This window comes from Brachyhypopomus gauderio, chromosome 15, assembly GCF_052324685.1.
Source record: "Brachyhypopomus gauderio isolate BG-103 chromosome 15, BGAUD_0.2, whole genome shotgun sequence".
NCBI classification, from domain to species: Eukaryota; Metazoa; Chordata; class Actinopteri; order Gymnotiformes; family Hypopomidae; genus Brachyhypopomus; species Brachyhypopomus gauderio.
The window spans coordinates 20839248-20856501 of NC_135225.1; the positions used below are offsets into that span (position 1 = coordinate 20839248).

Consider the following 17254-nt stretch of genomic DNA (forward strand, 5'->3'; position numbering starts at 1 on the left):
AATAATTTTTTTAAACAGCGGTTCTCTTTGTTGATTTTTTATTGTAGTTCACTATTGTCCTTACATTCCTGCTGGGTTAAAAGAAATAGACAACTCCCTTAATTCCCTAATATGACTCACACAAACACACATTTGTAATCTTAACTCGAGAGGTTTTTTTTATGTTTATATAAAATGTATACTTAGGTGTGTATTTATATATATAATGAGTTATTAAGTCATTAAGGACATTTGTGTGCTTTTATGCACAGTATCTTATGTGTGTGGGAGTGAGCTTTTTCATTAAGAAGAACTTAAAATTTTTCTTCCCCTTAGTATTATTTTCAGAGACAGGAACTAGACCACTAGCTACTGACACCTTTAGGTCATTCAGTTAAGTCCCACATCCCAAAGTTAAAATATAAAAAAATAAAATATATAAATAAAAATGCTGTTTTAACAGCATTCAGTAAGTAACTGTTAGAGCATATCCTACCTCTCTGTGGTGACATGAAATGTAATAAAAAAACAAGGTATTCGGAAGGTGAGATTTAGATGTGTGAACTGTTTGAACTGTGTGCCTTTAGAGATGTTGAATGGCGGTAGTGACTGACAGCTGGGAACCATTCAAATGATAACTTGCTGAAATGTTACCCCCGTCTTTAAAAAATGACAGTGATTCCCCTTCAAATCTAGCATGTTCCCCAAGTACCCTCCCCACTTCAGAGTGAACTCTGGTTCTCTCGTGTTGTGGCTTTATTTATTTCCTGAGTGTCTTGGCTCATTTGACTTGAGCTAACTCAAAAGTGCTGTTTTCACTGGGGACAACCCCCTCAATTCTGGATTTGCAGCCCTTCTTGAATCAGAATGAAATACTGGTCAAATTTACGGGATTCAGTTGCTCAAAAGCGGATGAGTCAGTATGGACTATTAGAAAGGCCCGGAATCAAATACCAGCATGCAAATCATGTATATTCCTAGGCACACGCACCACTGCTGCGCACGGGGGCCTTTCAGTTGTCGTGCCTTTGTAATCTTTACTCCAGGGTTTTTTTTTTTTACTTTTACGTAAAGTGTATACTTAGGTGTGTGTGTATATATCTATACATAGTGAGTTATTAAGTCATTAAGGACATTTATGTGCATTTATCTTTTCTTTCAGTTTCTTATCACCAAACAGCAAACAGAAAAATGAACTTAAGATCTTAGGTGCTTTCCACAGACCACTGAGATATTTTACCCAAGCCAATGAAGTCCTTAATCAAATAAATCCATCACAATAGCACATTATATATAAAATGTATTTATTTTTAGTTGCTTCCAGCACCATAAATGAAAACTGAAAACTTAGAAAATCTTCCTGGAATGCACCTTGAGTGGTCAGGTCAACTCTGGAAGTTTTCCTGACATAATAAGTGACTGATCAGACTTGACCAGGCTAGCCCTTGCGTGGGACAGATGAAGTGACAAACACGGAATTCCCTGTCCATACCACACACTCAGTGGCTGAGAACGGCTGTGTGTGTGATCAAATCCAGACCCTGTCCCATGGAATTCATCCTGGGTTTCCTTTCCCTCACATTCGAGCTCCTTTCATATAATTTGTTTATCTGCCTGCATTGGGTCCAAACGAACACCACATTAAAGGGAGTGAGCGAGCAACCCAGGCCCTACCTTATGTTAGAATGAACTCATGTTATATGAATACCGATAGCACGGTTTGCCCATGAGCTTATCAATATTTTGGTACAGACTAGCCCAGAACTGGAATCAACTTAGTTTTCGTTCCTGATACCCATTGCGATGGTGACAGGGGCACTTCAGGGCTGTGACCCCTAAGATGGAGGAGTCATTTCAACAGATCCCAGGAATGACAATATCAGTCTTAGTCCAGAAGAGCGCAATCCTGCACTGTACCCTCACACTCACATAATTATTATTATATTTATATTTTAAATATATCTAGTAAGACACTTGGACACATTCCACGTGATGATGGAAGTGTCCACCAGTGCCTGGGTCCCCTGGACCCTGGCTGCATTTTGTTGGCTTCCCCCACCCTCACCTCCCAGTCAGCTAAAGAATGACCACCTGCTTTAATATTTTCTGAAACCATCACAACGTCGGTGGTCTCTGTAATGTTCCCTTGAAGCCCGAGTTGCTCCCCCAGATCAACCCTCCTCTACCAGTGACGTGCTGTTTAAAAAAAAAAAACCTACTGTTTTCAGATGGAGATGCCAATGCCTGCCTGGAGGGCCAGAAGCGCTTGGCTCAGCTTTAGGCCCAAGCACCTGGCACTGCCACCAGTGACCTTCACCTAGTGGCAACCAGCTACCAATGTGCTCCAGTGTTCTTTTCCTGCCGCACAATGGATGTACCAGTGCATCAGACTTTCTGCAGGACGTCATAAACACACTGTATTAGTAACTTGATGTAAAAGCAGCTTCCCAAAACATGGACCAGGAGACCTAATGCCTGCCCACTTCTGGGCCATGCTCCCTGCTGGCTCACACATGCCACTTCTCTTGCAGTAAGCGGCCCCTCTCTTTGCCTTCATCTTGGTCATAACATGTCGATGGAGACCTGCGGATCCCAACAGAGCTCTTTGCTGCAGGCATGAGTCTGCCTGCCTGGTCCATTGCATCCTGTGTCTTCCATTCTCTCTCCATTCTCACTTTGGGTCTTTGGGTCACATGACTGCCACACACCTTTCTTGCATGGGTGACCCGTGCACTCTCCACTCAGGCAGCTCATGGGGAGCGTCGGCTTGAGCTTCTCCCGTACAGAGTGACGCCGCTCGGGCTGTGTGGCAGACTCAGACACCAGAGCAGGTGCGGACTGATCCTCCCATCAAAGCCCTCCATTCCTCCCACAAAAGGGAATTTACAGATAGCAGTGGCCACAAAATCCCGGGAAGGATTCAGAACTGATATATCCAGGGCTGGGATTTGGAAGAGCAGACTGTGTGTCTCCTGGCCTGTTCTCCTGCCTCCCCCCTGTGCCCTTCAGTAGAGACATCAGCTTCTTCCTGAGGGCTCCATGAAGTTCTCTCTCTTTCAAGGCAACATCCACCTCCTCCTTGCTTCCTCAGACTCGCAGTTCATAGGGGAACTTCACACCATATACATATACATATATATATACATATATATATGTGTGTGTGTGTGTGTGTGTGTGTGTGTGTGTGTGTGTGTGTATATATTGACAAAACTCCAAACTCCAGGGTTCAGGTTAGCGTCACTCCAAAGAACACGCCTCCACAGCTCTAGAAAGTTGGCGCTCAGCCATTTCATAGCTGTTGTTGTAACTCCAAACACTTCCATTTTCTCATAATACAACTGACAGTTGACTGTGGAATATTTAGGAATGAGGAAATTTTCACGACTGCATTTGTTGCATTTGTGGCATCCTATCAGAGGTCCATGCTGGAATTCACCGACCTCCTGAGAGCAACCCATTCCTTCACAAATGTTTGTGAAAGCAGACTGCATGCCTAGGTGCTTAATATTATACACCTGTGGCCATGGAACACCTGATTCCAATAATTGTGATGGGTGGTGTCATTATATATACAACAGCACTCAACTGTGAGATATATACTGTATATAACCCCAAACTTCACTAATATATATTAGTGAAGTTTGGGGTCATATATATATATATATATTTTTTTTAAAAATGTGCCGTATTTTGTCAATTGTGATTTTTACACCGCAATCGAAATTTGTCCTCCGCTTTTAACCCATCTGTGCAGTTAGAACACACACACACACACTAGTGATTACTAGGGGGCTGTGGATCACACGTGCCCAGAGGTGGGCAGCCCTAGCCCAGCGCCCGGGGAGCAGTTGGGGTTAGGTGCCTTGCTCAAGGGCACCTCAGTCATGGGAATCGAACCCACGACCCTCCGGTCACAAGACCAGTTCCCTACCACCAGGCCATGACTGCCCCCTCTATCTATATATATATATATATATATATATATATATATATATATGTTTATTTTATATATATTTATATATATATACTTTATATATATTTATATTTATTTATTTATTTATTAATTAGTGAAGCTTGGGGTCATATATATATATATATATATATTAGTGACGTTTGGGGTCATATATATATATATATATATATATTAGTGAAGTTTGGGGCTATATACATATCTCACAGTGCTGTTTGCAGGTCAGGATCCTGCTTTGCATGCTATTTTCAGAGAGCATCGCCGACCACATTCAAGGGTGTGGGCACACGGCCCACGCAGCCAACGGTTCTTCCCCCTCAACTTTGAAATGTCACCTCTCACTCACAACAAACATCCCCTCCCTCTCTCACAGAGCGTTCTGATGCACACTTTCCTTCTTGCTGTGAGTCAGTGCAGCGCTTCAAGCACGGGAAGGGGGCTGCCTACTATTCAAACGGTTTGGCCGTGGGCCGCCAGCCCGTGGGCCGACTTTCAGAATCGAATTGTTAGAAAGAGTGAAAAAATTACCGACAAAAATGCCGAGGAGAAAAAAGGCACAAATGTGTTGTAACTTGTGGTCAGAAAACTTCCTGAAGCCAGTGACATAGCTCCAGTGGTTATAGTTCTGTGTCTGACTGGTTTTGTAATGGTTGAAAAAAGGAAAGGGAAAAAAGAAAACTGTAATAAAAAAAAATTCTGTCAAAATTTACACCATTTTAAAGATGTTACAGTAAAGACCTACAAATGAAACCTTTGTCAGAATCATTTCCCTGTTCTCTATTTTAGCTGTCAGATGCATCATTCTCACCTGGCTGTAAATATTGGTGATTTTTTTTGGTAGTTTCAAATCTACGTCAAGAATACATTATAGATCATTATGTTTCATATATAATATGTACAATACATGGAATCATAAACAAGAAGCCAATGTAAGTTTTCTTATTAAAAATAATTTATTCCAGAACAACATATAAATAATTGTTGAAACACAATACACATAATGTTTGCTGTAAATAAATACGAAAACAACACCCCCTCCCCAAAAAAGGAAGAAGAAGGAAAAAAAAAAAAGATTTTCATACATTACTCTATATGAAAGTTTGCACAAATTTGTATTTTGTATCTAGGTTGGAATGTCACAATGTCAGAAGTAAATCAGAAGTACCTCAACTAATTCCAGAGCAGCTTATTAAATATTGTGCAAATTTGTGGTAATCTGAAGTGAATTCAGATCCAGTAGTTGAAGAGCAGACACTCTTGAATTCCTACTCATGATCTGACTGTGAACTCTTCTGAATGCATCATTTGACTAAAGAACATTTCTGTATACGGGCCCCCTAGACTTCAGAAATGGGAATGTTTTACAGATGGTCTTTTCTCAGTGAAGCCACAGTGGCTAAAAACTTTTCTATGCAAGTGTTGGGACCCATAGTCAAATTAGACACATTTCTGCATAACGGATGTATGCAGTAGAGGCTTTATGTGAATGTAACCAAGAAATACAGCCAAAGGAGAGAAGCTCTTTTACCAAAAATACAAACAAACAAAACCAAAACTGACAGGGTATTCACAGATCTAAGAGAGGGTGCGGATAACTCGGACGTGTCCACCTTCCAATCATCGCATTTCTGGACCTTTTTTCTTTCTTCAATATAGAAAATAAGACGTCTATCCTGACGGGGATTTCACTTCATGTTATGGTTACTCCTTACTCACATTCTTGGTGTGTTTGTATTCTTTTTGAAGCCGACCGCCCCCTTCATTTAGATCACATCATGTGTGAGTGATCACAAGCTGTCGTTTAAGGAGGTATGGTGAAGAACCAGTTTTATTGCACTTTGGAATTTATATTTTGAAGCTACGCAAAAATGTTAGAATGCATCTAACACTGCCCAGTGCCATAACCAGTAAACAAACAAACAAACAAAAAAAATTTATAAGACCGAAAGAAGTCTAGCAAGGCAAAATCAGGTGAATAATAGTTTCAAGAGCGAGTCGGACACAAAGTGATAGATGACACCCCCCCCCCCCACTCCCCCCCCCCAAAAAAAAAATCTCAAAGGCAACAGGTCCATACTGCCAGCACTCATCAAATGGTGCAGCGATAAATAAAATTTAAGTTCTGCTTTGCAATCTCATTGGCACTTAACCTATATTGTATGAAATAAGCTATCAAATGCTGTCTTTCTGAGGCCTCTGAAACCCTGTAGCTATATATATCCTGTATTTTCTACAGGCCCCACTGGCTTACTGCAGTCCACAGTGGCAATGTACATTGGCTTGGTCATATTCATTCTCTAAGTAACTTTGGTCAAATTTTGCTGCATTTTCAGCTCACAATCAGAAAAAAAAACTTAATCAAGGATCCTTTGAAGTTGCTTTCCCTCAAACTGTTTGGCAATATACAAATTGTTTACAATCTAATACCCTGTTCGATATTAATCACAGATACCACAGATGTATGCGACTGGATGCCAGTGTATCATCAGTTTCTTTGTGTCAATACCCTCGCTTACACACATGATACAAAATGATCGAAACTTTGCTTTAGAGGTAAATCGCCAGCTCCACAGCACCACCACCTTGCCCATCAGCCCCGCCCAAGAACAGCCCGCTCCATCTGCTGCCGGACCCTCTCACGCAGGAACATTCGTGCGTGCGCACGGCCGCCAGGTCCCGGTCCGGCCCCCGTTTTCGGACGGGAAGTCGGCGCGGCACGTCAGCCTCGGTAGATCTGCTTGAAGTGGTCGCACTCATTGCAGTAGCCCTGCTTCTCCTGGTTAGCGTAGTGGTCGCAGCCCTGCGTCCGGCAGCGCTGCTTGCTCTTCTCCTTGGGCGCCTGGGCGCGGCGGCCCTCGCGCTGGCCGCGACTCAGGCAGTCCGGGCACAGGTCCGTGCAGCCGGGGGACACGTTCTTGCAGCCGTTGCGCCGGCATTGGACCTGGCTGAGCGTCGGGACTGGGCGAGGTTTGGTGACCCGCTGTTGGAGGGAGGCCAGAAAAGAGTTCAATCTAAATAGGTCACGTGATGACGTCTTAAGACGTATTTGCATTCAGACTAAACTACACGAAACATGCATTATACAATTTGTATGTGATTATGATGAGAGGCAATAATGTTACAGCTCTGTGACTAATGTTGACTTTTAAAGCCCGTCTTCTGAGGCCCCGTCCACATGACGCCGGAGATTTAAAAAAACTGAGGTTTTTGTCTCCATTTCAGCCTCCCGTCCACACGAAAACGGCGTTTTCGGTCACCGAAAACGGAGGTTTTTGAAAATGCCTTCCAAGGTGGAGACTTTGGAAAACTCCGGTCTCTGCGTATTTGTGTGGACGGGGAAAACGCACGTTTAGGAAAACGCTGACGTCACATAGTGAGTCTGCGCATGTCTTTTGTTTTGTTTACATTCGCTCAGCTTGTTCAGCATGGATACGCAGCTGATACGCAGCCGTGTGGACCGAGATATTTTTGAAAACGGAGACAAAAACCTCCGTTTTAAAAAATCTCCGGCGTCGTGTGGACGGGGCCTGAGTAACGCCAATTGGTGAACAAGCTGGGGGTCAAAGTGCACAAAGCTTGAACATAAGTCACGCTTGGTCAAAACAGCGCCGGGACCCGGTAGCTCACCATGGCTGGAGGGGAAGTGGAGCCCCTGCTGGCCGCCTGGTTGAGTCTTGCGCTCTGCTCCTTCACGTAGCACTTGTTGCAGTAGCCCTCCAGCATGGCCTTGCCAGCCAAGCCGCAGCCCTGGCCCCGGCAACGGACGTTCTGGAAGCCTGCCTCCGACGTGTGTCTGGGCTGCACCACCGCGGGAGCGGCCTCTGCAGAAACGAGGGGTCACAACATCAAAGCGTGGAAACACGGGGCGCAAAAGCTGCCGCGAGCAGGACCGTGCTCGCCGCGCTCGCCTCGATGATGGTGGTTAACAAATAGAAAAGCCACCTGGTGGTATATGGACCAAGTCTCAATGTGAAGAGTGAGAATAACTACCAAATGATTAAAGGTTAAAGTACTGCTTCCACTTGGTTCCCATGCATCATGTGGATGCAACAGGTAATGAAGGAAAGATAAGCAGATGCAGAAAGCATGTGAATGACAGCATACTAGCAGGTCCCTTCTAGCAAGCGTTCAGTATTAGCCACATTAGCGGGTGGATGTGGCTAATATGGGTGGATGCTCGCTTTCAGTTCCACTTACGGTGATTGGTCTGATAGTCTACGTAGCATATGGTGCAGAATCCAAGCTTCTCTTGCGTCCCGAAGAACGGGCAGCCCGAACGCTTGCACGGGCGTGCCGGCTGGGTGTGCCAGCCATGGCCAGCAGTGACCGTGCGCTCCCTCGGCGGGGCCCACACTGAGCCCTCCACCCTGGGCTCCTGCTGCTGGGGGTCAGGCTGCTCCGTAGCGCCGGGCCTCTGCATGCACGGCCCGCAAACGCCATTGAACGTCCGATAGGTTTCCTGTCGGCACAGGCTACAGCGTTCTGCGTCCCGGTCCCTCTCTTTTTCCCGCTCCCGCACGCTCATTGCCCAATGGGCATTGCCCCAGCCGTGGGAGGGACCCTGGGGCGGCGCGTTGCCCGCCAGCCGGTTCTGGCGGGAGGCGAAGCAACGCTCGCACAGGCCGTCGTGCTCCACGCTGAGCGTGAACAGGCAGCCGGGAGTCTTGCACTTCATGGCATGCGTCTCGCTGTAGAGGCTCAGGCTGGGCGCCGTGGGCGGTGCCGAGCGAGGGCTGGCCAGCGCCGTACGCTCCGACGGGGCCGACCGTCCACCTCGGCCCTCCGTCTCCGACGATGAGTTGGTGTGGTTGGTGACGGCCTCCAGCTTCCTGCCAGCCTGCCTCTTCTCGAAACACTCGTGGCAGTGCGGCTGCGTGTCCACAGAGACGTAGAAGGTGCAGCGTGGCGTAGCACAGCGGATCTCGATCAGGGACAGCTGGGAGACAGAGAACTGCGACTGGGGTGCCCTGGGGCCCTCCTTGTCCTCATTCCATAGCTTGAACTCATGACTGACCAGCTGCAGGTAGTCCTCCATGAGGTTCATGTCCTCAGGCAGGTTGCCCTCATCAAGTCTGTTGGAAAAACCAAGCAAAGTTGAAAATTAAGCCCACTAGCTTATGATGTCAACGGTGACCACTCAAAGTGGCAATATGTGCTTGAGCTCCCATTTATGACTATTGCGGTAAATTTCCAAATAAACTCAAATGACTCAAAATATAAGTGTAGTCTAGACGGGAAGCACCAGTGGTTCCCAGCGGTGTCTGACTGGCTCATACCGGGCTGCTTTGATCATGCGCGTAGGGTCGTAGCCCAGGCCAGTGGGGATCTCCGTCACAATTAGATAATCACTGAGCAGCTTCTCCTTCCGCTGCCTCTCCTCCTCAGTCAGGAAGTGGACGCGCAGCTCCTCGAAGCCTCCTCTGCCAGGGTTGATCAGTGGCACCATCCGGAGCTCTGAGGAAAAAGACCATACGGCAGACCACTCAGACACGGAGGCAAACGAACCAAAAACCCCACACGGAAAGGGCTGAACCATGAACCAATGTACCTGGGCCACTGTCCTTGACTGTGATGAGGGGAGCAAAGTGTTGCGAGTCATAGCCGAGCACTATAGGATACTTGTAGCAGTCTTCTGGAGACCAGTGTAGAGGCAGGTAAATTCCGCCAAAGTTGAGAGGTGAGAAGGAGGTTCCTGACTTCATGCTCCTCACCACTTGAGCTGTTGAGTAACAGAAATCAGTGAATTCAGAAAACCGCATGTAAACTCTGAGGTCTTTCTGATGACCACCCCTCCGCACCCCTCCAGGCACAGAGCACAAGCTCACCTGCAATAACAATAATCGGCCTACGCAGGACATTTGACAGCACGAAAATGTGAATGTCTTCCAGGGAGTCGAACCGTAAGCCATTACTGCTGGATGCAGGAGATGCCATATTAACTATCTTCTCCCATTCCTCTTCCCAGTTCTGGAAGAACAAAGAACAATCAGGCATTTCTGTCAAATCTTTAGTAACTTATTAAATCTAGAGCCACATTTAGAGCCAGAGAGAATCCCTGCCCTGTAGACAGAAAACCTCTGGCTTCAAAACTGATTGGTTCAAGGTGAGGGCATGTCCTACACCCACCTTTCCCTTTTTTACACAACTAGTCAAGGCTCCAGTGTTATGACTTCTAAGTGTACCTGCTACCTATCACAGAGTCTACATGGTTTGGTTCAGGTGACAAAAAACACTGACTGCATGGTGGGTCCAGAAGACCAGACTGAAAAACATTGGCCTAGCCTGCAAACCTCATGCACCACGTTCTACTCAGCTGGCTTGGTTTCGAACACACAGTACCGTTTAGTTTCGAGAGTCGTTACCTTAGTGCTGTAGCGCAGACCGGTCTGGGTGAACTCCTGGGAGTGCAGCAGCTCTGTCTGAAAGCGCGCTCTGAAGCCGCTCGTGTCGGTTTCTTTGAGAGCGGCGTACAGGGCCTTACGCAAGACCAGGTCTGTGTCCTGCACACCCAGCATATACTGGGAGGCTGCATGCAGCAGGCAGTTCCCATCACCTAGACGCAACACACAGAGCGCGGAGAGGCCTTGTCAGCAGAAGTACACAGAGAGCCATGTTTCCACCGCCGGAAGTGGTCAGGTACGAGAGCAGGTTTCGGAAGCTGCTCTGGACGCAAGAACCAACGTTAGCATTTTAAGGCCTGTTATGACACACAAGGTTGATCTTGGAGTTTGAGATGCTCGCTGCAGACTTAAGCGTCATTATTAATTCCAGAACGTCTGCCCGTCTGCGAAAACATTGCAAAACCTAGCTAATGCTTCAGCTGCATCTGATAAGAAGCAAAAGCAAGAAACGAGTTCATTTTGTGCTACATTTGTGCACTGCAGGCTGACTTGTGGTTCCGCTTTGAATGGCGTCTTTTTGTAGGCCGCCTCCACAGGCAAGGGGGAAAAAAACCCAAAGGCAAAAATCAGGCAGAGGGCAAATGAGTTCTAAGAAGCCACCTGAAAGCTACCAAAGCTTTAGTTATAAGAGGCAAAACAGCCATCCATGCACCTTGTGCTTTATTGTTAAGCAATAAAGAATTTTGGTGCCATAAGATGCATCACAAATGCTGAAGTGTTTTTGTCAAGCAGCGTGACAAAACAGAACTGGGGAAATTCCACCAAGCTCTTCATACTGTTTAGATGTAACTATTACATGGGCCATATATCTTTAGAAAGAGGAAATATGGTTTTGTACAAGTACAGAAGTGTCACCTGTTAGGCCACCTATAGTGGAAATGGGTTGTACAGCTATATCAAAACTTTACAGTTCTGCTAGTGAATTTGCTTGAACACTTGAACATAGCATTAGTTAAACATATGGGACCTCAGACATCAGAAATCAAGATGCAATGCGCATAAATGTAAATTCTAAGTTCAATTCTAAGAGCTGTCCATTTCTTTATGGTCCTTTTCTCTTCTTAAATTCAATATCATATATATCTATATATAAACATTTATATATGAAATAACATAACATGCTCCCTCCCTGAGCACCCCCCCCCCCCAACTTTGCAGGTTAAATAAAACTCACTTAAAGAATGGAAACACAGAAAAAATGAAAATTGCCAATCACATTACGGGCAACTTAAACATTTGAAACGTGGATTACACCACACAACTATAGCAGCAGAACAGCTTACGTGCTAGATTCCATTTGAGGCCTGGGTTTTTTTGATATTGTGCAACTTGAGCGTGTGTATTTTTGTGCGTGCGCATGTGCGCTCCATGGCAACAAGCCACTCTTAAACAGGCCTGTAACACAATAGACAGGAATTTCCCTTCTGTGCGACTCTGATTAAGCGCCGTAAGGCCGACACTTCAACTTTTCTTCCCCTTTTCTGCTCTTGAGACAGCCGAGCTGTGCTAGCGAGTAGCTGGACTTTCCAAAGGGGCGGGGCCTCACTCTGCTGGAATGCCTGTAGCCTTGCAAACTCCACTGACACCCAAGACTTCCAGGATCATCATGGGGGCCTCCATAGTTTCTTTTTAATTCCAGGATAGCTTCTACGCCTGCGGGAAATTCAAGCCAGGATTTTTTTGTGTGTGTTTGTGTTGGGGGAAGGGGTGGGGGGGTAGAATAAGTATCACATGAAAATAAAATGTTGCGGGAAGGCATTGTTGTTTGAACTTCTATTATAGATAATACGTGAGCATAACAAAACTTTTAATGTTTCCTTGGCATCTACAACACCAGAGAAATAAATCTGCATTCTACATGGCACATTCTACGCAACCAGACACCGATTTGGACTTTACTCTCGAAGAGGTATTATCACAATGACGCTGTGTCACACATTACAAAACTACATCACATTCACTATATGATGCTACGGGCACTTTTCAACACTGATGGAAATGGGCCAAAACTGATTTTAGAAAATCAACTGAACCACGCAATAATTCTTAGGTAGCATCTAAATTAACTATAAGACCATGTGACTGCTGAAGACTGGATGGGGACCTGATATGAAACGCATGGAACAGATTTCTGGAAATACCCAGTGCCCTTCTCACAAAACCACATCCTTATCAGCACAGCTCACCAGTATGGATTTCAGTCGCCACTTCAACATGTGGACAGTAAAATGAGTCAGCTTTATGGACACCGTCATGGGCCACTCCTGCTCACGGGACACTCCTGCTCACGGGACACTCCTGCTCACGGGACACTCCTGCTCACGGGACACTCCTGCTCATCTTACTCTTGTCTTGTTTTCACCTGCTGCGATGAGTTTGAGATCAGCAGCCATGTATGTACCTTCAGTCTGAGAGCTTGTTTATCTAAAGTAGCACATTCGATTTCAGCATGATTGTGTTCAAACCAAGCAACGTCAACAAACCAAATATGAGACTGACTAATATAGGATAAAAAAAAGGACAAAAAAAGAATTGCTTCCAGTGACGATTACCAGGGACTTAGATAATTGGCCTATGAAGTCGGCAATAAAAATGTGTAGGTAGTCAAGAAGGGTAAAAATACCACCCAAATACATTTGACTGTATATTGCCAGAGACTTAAAAAGATGCAAAGTCACTTATTCATAAATATTCCGATCATGAGCATAGAAGAAAACATCTGTGGGTCGCATTGTGTCTCATTGGTGTTTACAGTAAAATGTGACCCCTTATGACACTTTTGTCCCTTTGGGTGGGCTTACAGTAAAATAAGTGACTGTACAGTAGAGAACAAAAGAGCAAGTAGACTGAAACTTCCTTTCGGAACATTACTCACCATATGTGAGCAGTGCAACCTGACCCAGAGTTAACAACAGAAGTGTTAAACCCAAAGACCTCATGGAGAACAGTGTTTCAACAGTGCCCCTCAAAATCACACCAAAAACAATGAGGGGGTTGGGGGGGGGGGGGTGTCAGTGTGACGGTAAAGGACTTTCCCTCCAAGTCTGATATAGACATAAAAAAGAACAGGGGATGAGGACAGTTTTCCCCCATATTTAACTCTTTGATCTTGCCCCAATTCTTACAGAGATTCAAAGTGATTTCTTTAAAACCTTCAGCGGATCAGTCCCTGATGAACTTTCATTGAGAACTTTTCATTCTTTTTGTACAAAGAAGAAAACCAAACAAAAACCCAATGCACAGCAAATAGGCCTCATTTTCTCATGAGGCTCAAATGGTTCTGTGAATGGCAAACACATGCAGCCTCAATGCTCATAGACTCACATTCAAACCCTTAGCAATCACAGGATGTGGGCAAACATTCATGATTTTGTGCAATCTAATTGGATTAATTTTCAGGTGATCCAAGCTAAAATCTGTAAGGTAAAGCTGAAAACAACATGTTAACTACCGTTTGTCCGGAGCGGCACGAGCTTCTTGACTTCCCGACACCAGTTCAGCCTCTTCTCCTGTTCCAGAGAGCTCTGCATGACACGGTCCAAGATGGCCGACTGGATGACCTCACGAAACGACTGTGAAAACTGGTTCATACAGATCATCTCCAGGGTGTAGCGGTGCATGCCCCGCAGGTGATGTAGCTGGCCACCACTGGCCGAAGGCTTGACCACATCGCTGGGCACACGTTCCCGGATCTTCACGGCCTTTAGGAGGTTACTCACAAACAGGAACTTGGGGAGGAAGTTCTGGCCTTGGGACATTGTGCTCTTGAAAAAGGTGTGGGAAACCAGTTTTATCTCTGTGGGAAAAAAGAGCAACAATAATTTCTTTCTTGTGGGTAGATATACAATGTATTTAGTCAATCAGGCAATCCATCCAGGTGGGGGATGGGGGATGTCAGATTAGTGCTTGTGTGTAAATGTGAATTCCCCCATCTCTTTTGTCCACACAGAAGTGAAGACTATCCGCACATGACACTATGGATAATTCCACTTCCACTGCAAAAGGCTACCTTGAGGTCACGAGTAATAAATTGGTAAGGTGCGTAAATGCCTGCTGGCATCATACATCCTCCAGTCTACAGACATGAAGGACCACAGTCGTGATTTACAGTCGCTCTTGTTGAAATGAGCTCCTTACATCTCACAATGCTGCTGACTTAACTTACAAGGGCACGATTTACGTTTATGCCTTTAGTCGTCCGAGGTTGTCTGAGGACAACTTATTCAAATACCCCTCACACAGACCATCATCTCACCAAGAACCCCCCCTGGAGGAGTGTGTGTTGGTGCCGTTACACGGAGACGCGGTTGTGTGTTCGTCTTCGCACAATAGACTCGGCTGATTCGGCCACCTCGTCCTCGCACAATCACACAGCCGCCTGGCGCTGGAATTACGTAATTCATCCGCCGAACCGAACCAGACACCGCGACCCGCCGCACGAACCCGGCGGTACCAGCACCAGCACCAGCACCGCACCGCTCCGGTAGTCTGGGTTCACATAACTGGTCAAAGTGGCGTCCGCGCAAACAATGGCTGTCAAAACCCAAAACCCCCCCGAACCCGTCCAGACGTGCGGGGCAGCCGGACCGAGGGTCGCTCGGCACCACACACACACGGTTCACCTCCACCATTCACCTTCATCTGGACATTTACGGAGCCGGTGCGAATATAACCGAGGCGGGGACGCGGGGAGGACCGAACCCGTCCGACTCTCACCTGTCCAATATGTCGGGATCCGCCAACAAAGCCCAGAAGCTCCGACCGCCTGGCAGCGACTCCGCTCGGCACAGCCTAGCAGTCCATGGCGCCCTCACACGTCCGCCCGGTCCTCCCAGCGCGCATCACAGGCGTTTAAACGCGGAGTGGATGATTTAATCCGTCTAGTCGAAAGATTTCAGATTGATGTCAACAAGGAAAAGCCATCGGGGATTTCCGAGGAGGTACTTTCCACTTTCACAACCCATCACAGCACCAATTACACAGCCGAGCCATTGGAGCGTGCTGACGTTACGCTCAAACGATGACGCAGTCACGTTGGCTACTTTGCCACACCCATCGGTGCTTGTAGGCGTACCTCACTAGCTACTATTGTTATCTCGTTTGCTTTTCTATACATTTTTAAAACCAACGCCTATGACGTATTTCAAAGTCTTTAACGCATTTTCAGTCACCGATATCTCGATAAAGGGCCAGCAAAACCAAAAGTGTAGATATATATTTAATGAAGCCACCATATTTAATCTTTAAGCCTTCTTGGTATTGTTTGAAATTGTCCAGTTGCTGTTTTGTCCAGCAGGTGGTATTGCTGAGTAACTGCGACACACAAGTGCATTGGTGCTGTGCTTTTTTCATAAGCTGTGCTGAAGATGACCCAACAACACACTTTCTGACCATTGAAAGGCGCTTATAATAGTTGTATAGTCTACATTAGTAAATATTTCACCTGTAACACTGTACTTGTTATAAGTACTTGTTATGAAACTATTTTACTTGGAGCAATTTATTTTCAAAAAAGCTAATAAGCATTTTTACAAAAAACACACTGTGTTATTCACACATTTTACCACTGAAACTATCCCCAAATAGTTCAATCTATATGGAAGCCAGACCTTATATCACCGAGACCACACACACACACACACACACACACACACATACACACACACACACACACACACACACACACACACACACACACACACACACACACACACACACACACACACACACACACACACACACAGAGTCAGACTGCACACAAGCCAGCTCCTTCTGCTGGGGAAATAAATTCAGGTGCAATTCTTCATCCTCAGACTTGGGCAGATGGTCTTTTGGCTCCTATCAGCATTTATTCCACTTTTTCTCCTACACCAGACACCAGTACCCAGAGGCTTTGTGTTTTACTCACAAAAACTTAATAAGATTATTACACAAACCACACATCCAGATGAATCGTTATTATTATCACACACAACAAACATTTGTAGGTATGATTATGGATCACTATGTCATGGATATCTGAATCCTAAGTAGGCATCACATCTGTGCTACTCTAAATTTCGAATGATTGCTAAACATTATGGTTGTAAAACATTACCTTGTGCACAAAACCTTAGGAATTTACTTTGAGTAAAGTTAAAAAAATACTTTACACAAGCCTCTCTCCTGTTTCCTGCACTGTATATGTCTGTTCTGAATGTGTGCAGAAGAAATTACCATATACATACCATTCAGTTTCGGTCTGCATGTACTCAGCAGGAATGTATTTGTGAAGTAGCCACAGTGCCCATCCCCATAATCAAATCCTTTTAAATACTAGTCTTCCTGGGCTTTTCTCACATTTTTTTGACATATGTCTGTACCTAGTGTAACACATACTTCTTAGGACACAAGCCTACATACCTACATATGATTCACTTCATTCACCCGGAGGTTTTTTTTTCATTCAGTTTAGTCAAGGGGAAATTCCCCAGGGTTATTCACAGACAGAGATGTAAAGCAATACATTTTGCACAGAAAAAAAATATTTTCCACAGCATAACCTATTCTGCACTACTTCACCTTAAAGTCAAATTCAAAATGAGAATGAACAAGCATAAATGGCAGTCTTTATTCTCTTTTCTATGGAAATTTCTAGCGGAACTCCCATTTGCCTTTAATGAGCTCATTTCCAAACTGCTTTAATTTAATCTTTTGCGCAGTGTTGATATGTTCACTTTTTATACTATCCAGATGTGTGTTCTGACATTAGCCCAAGAGGTGCACTGAGCTGAGTTCTGCACTGAGCTGAGTTCACTGCTCTAATAGGGATTTCAGCTCACTCAGAGCTTGATAAATCTAATGGCATAGCTAATATATTAAATAAAAAAGACCAGAGTTGGGAAATACTGTTCTGCTAAATTGT

General features: G+C 45.3%; 1 protein-coding gene across 1 annotated transcript; it reads right to left on the minus strand.

The window, feature by feature from the left end:
* Window positions 1–5994: 5994 nt before the first annotated feature.
* On the minus strand, window positions 5995–15359 carry tnfaip3 (tumor necrosis factor, alpha-induced protein 3). Its single transcript, XM_076974472.1, has 9 exons — window positions 15067–15359; window positions 13802–14146; window positions 10312–10502; window positions 9775–9916; window positions 9498–9668; window positions 9226–9403; window positions 8147–9021; window positions 7577–7770; window positions 5995–6929 (listed from the first exon to the last, which is right to left on the minus strand). Exons 2-9 carry the CDS (start codon window positions 14106–14108, stop codon window positions 6669–6671), a joined length of 2319 nt encoding a protein of 772 aa, XP_076830587.1. The 5' UTR covers window positions 14109–14146; window positions 15067–15359; the 3' UTR covers window positions 5995–6668.
* Window positions 15360–17254: the final 1895 nt, after the last annotated feature.

Coding starts and splice junctions, on each gene's coding strand:
- tnfaip3 (XM_076974472.1), bottom strand. CDS start 14,108: ATGTCCCAAGGCCAGAACTTCCTCCCCAAGTTCCTGTTTGTGAGTAAC. Junction 10,503..13,801: donor CGTGCCGCTCCGGACAAACG/GTAGTTAACATG, acceptor TGTTGCGTCTAG/GTGATGGGAACTGCCTGCTG. Junction 9,669..9,774: donor GCCGATTATTGTTATTGCAG/GTGAGCTTGTGC, acceptor GTTACTCAACAG/CTCAAGTGGTGAGGAGCATG.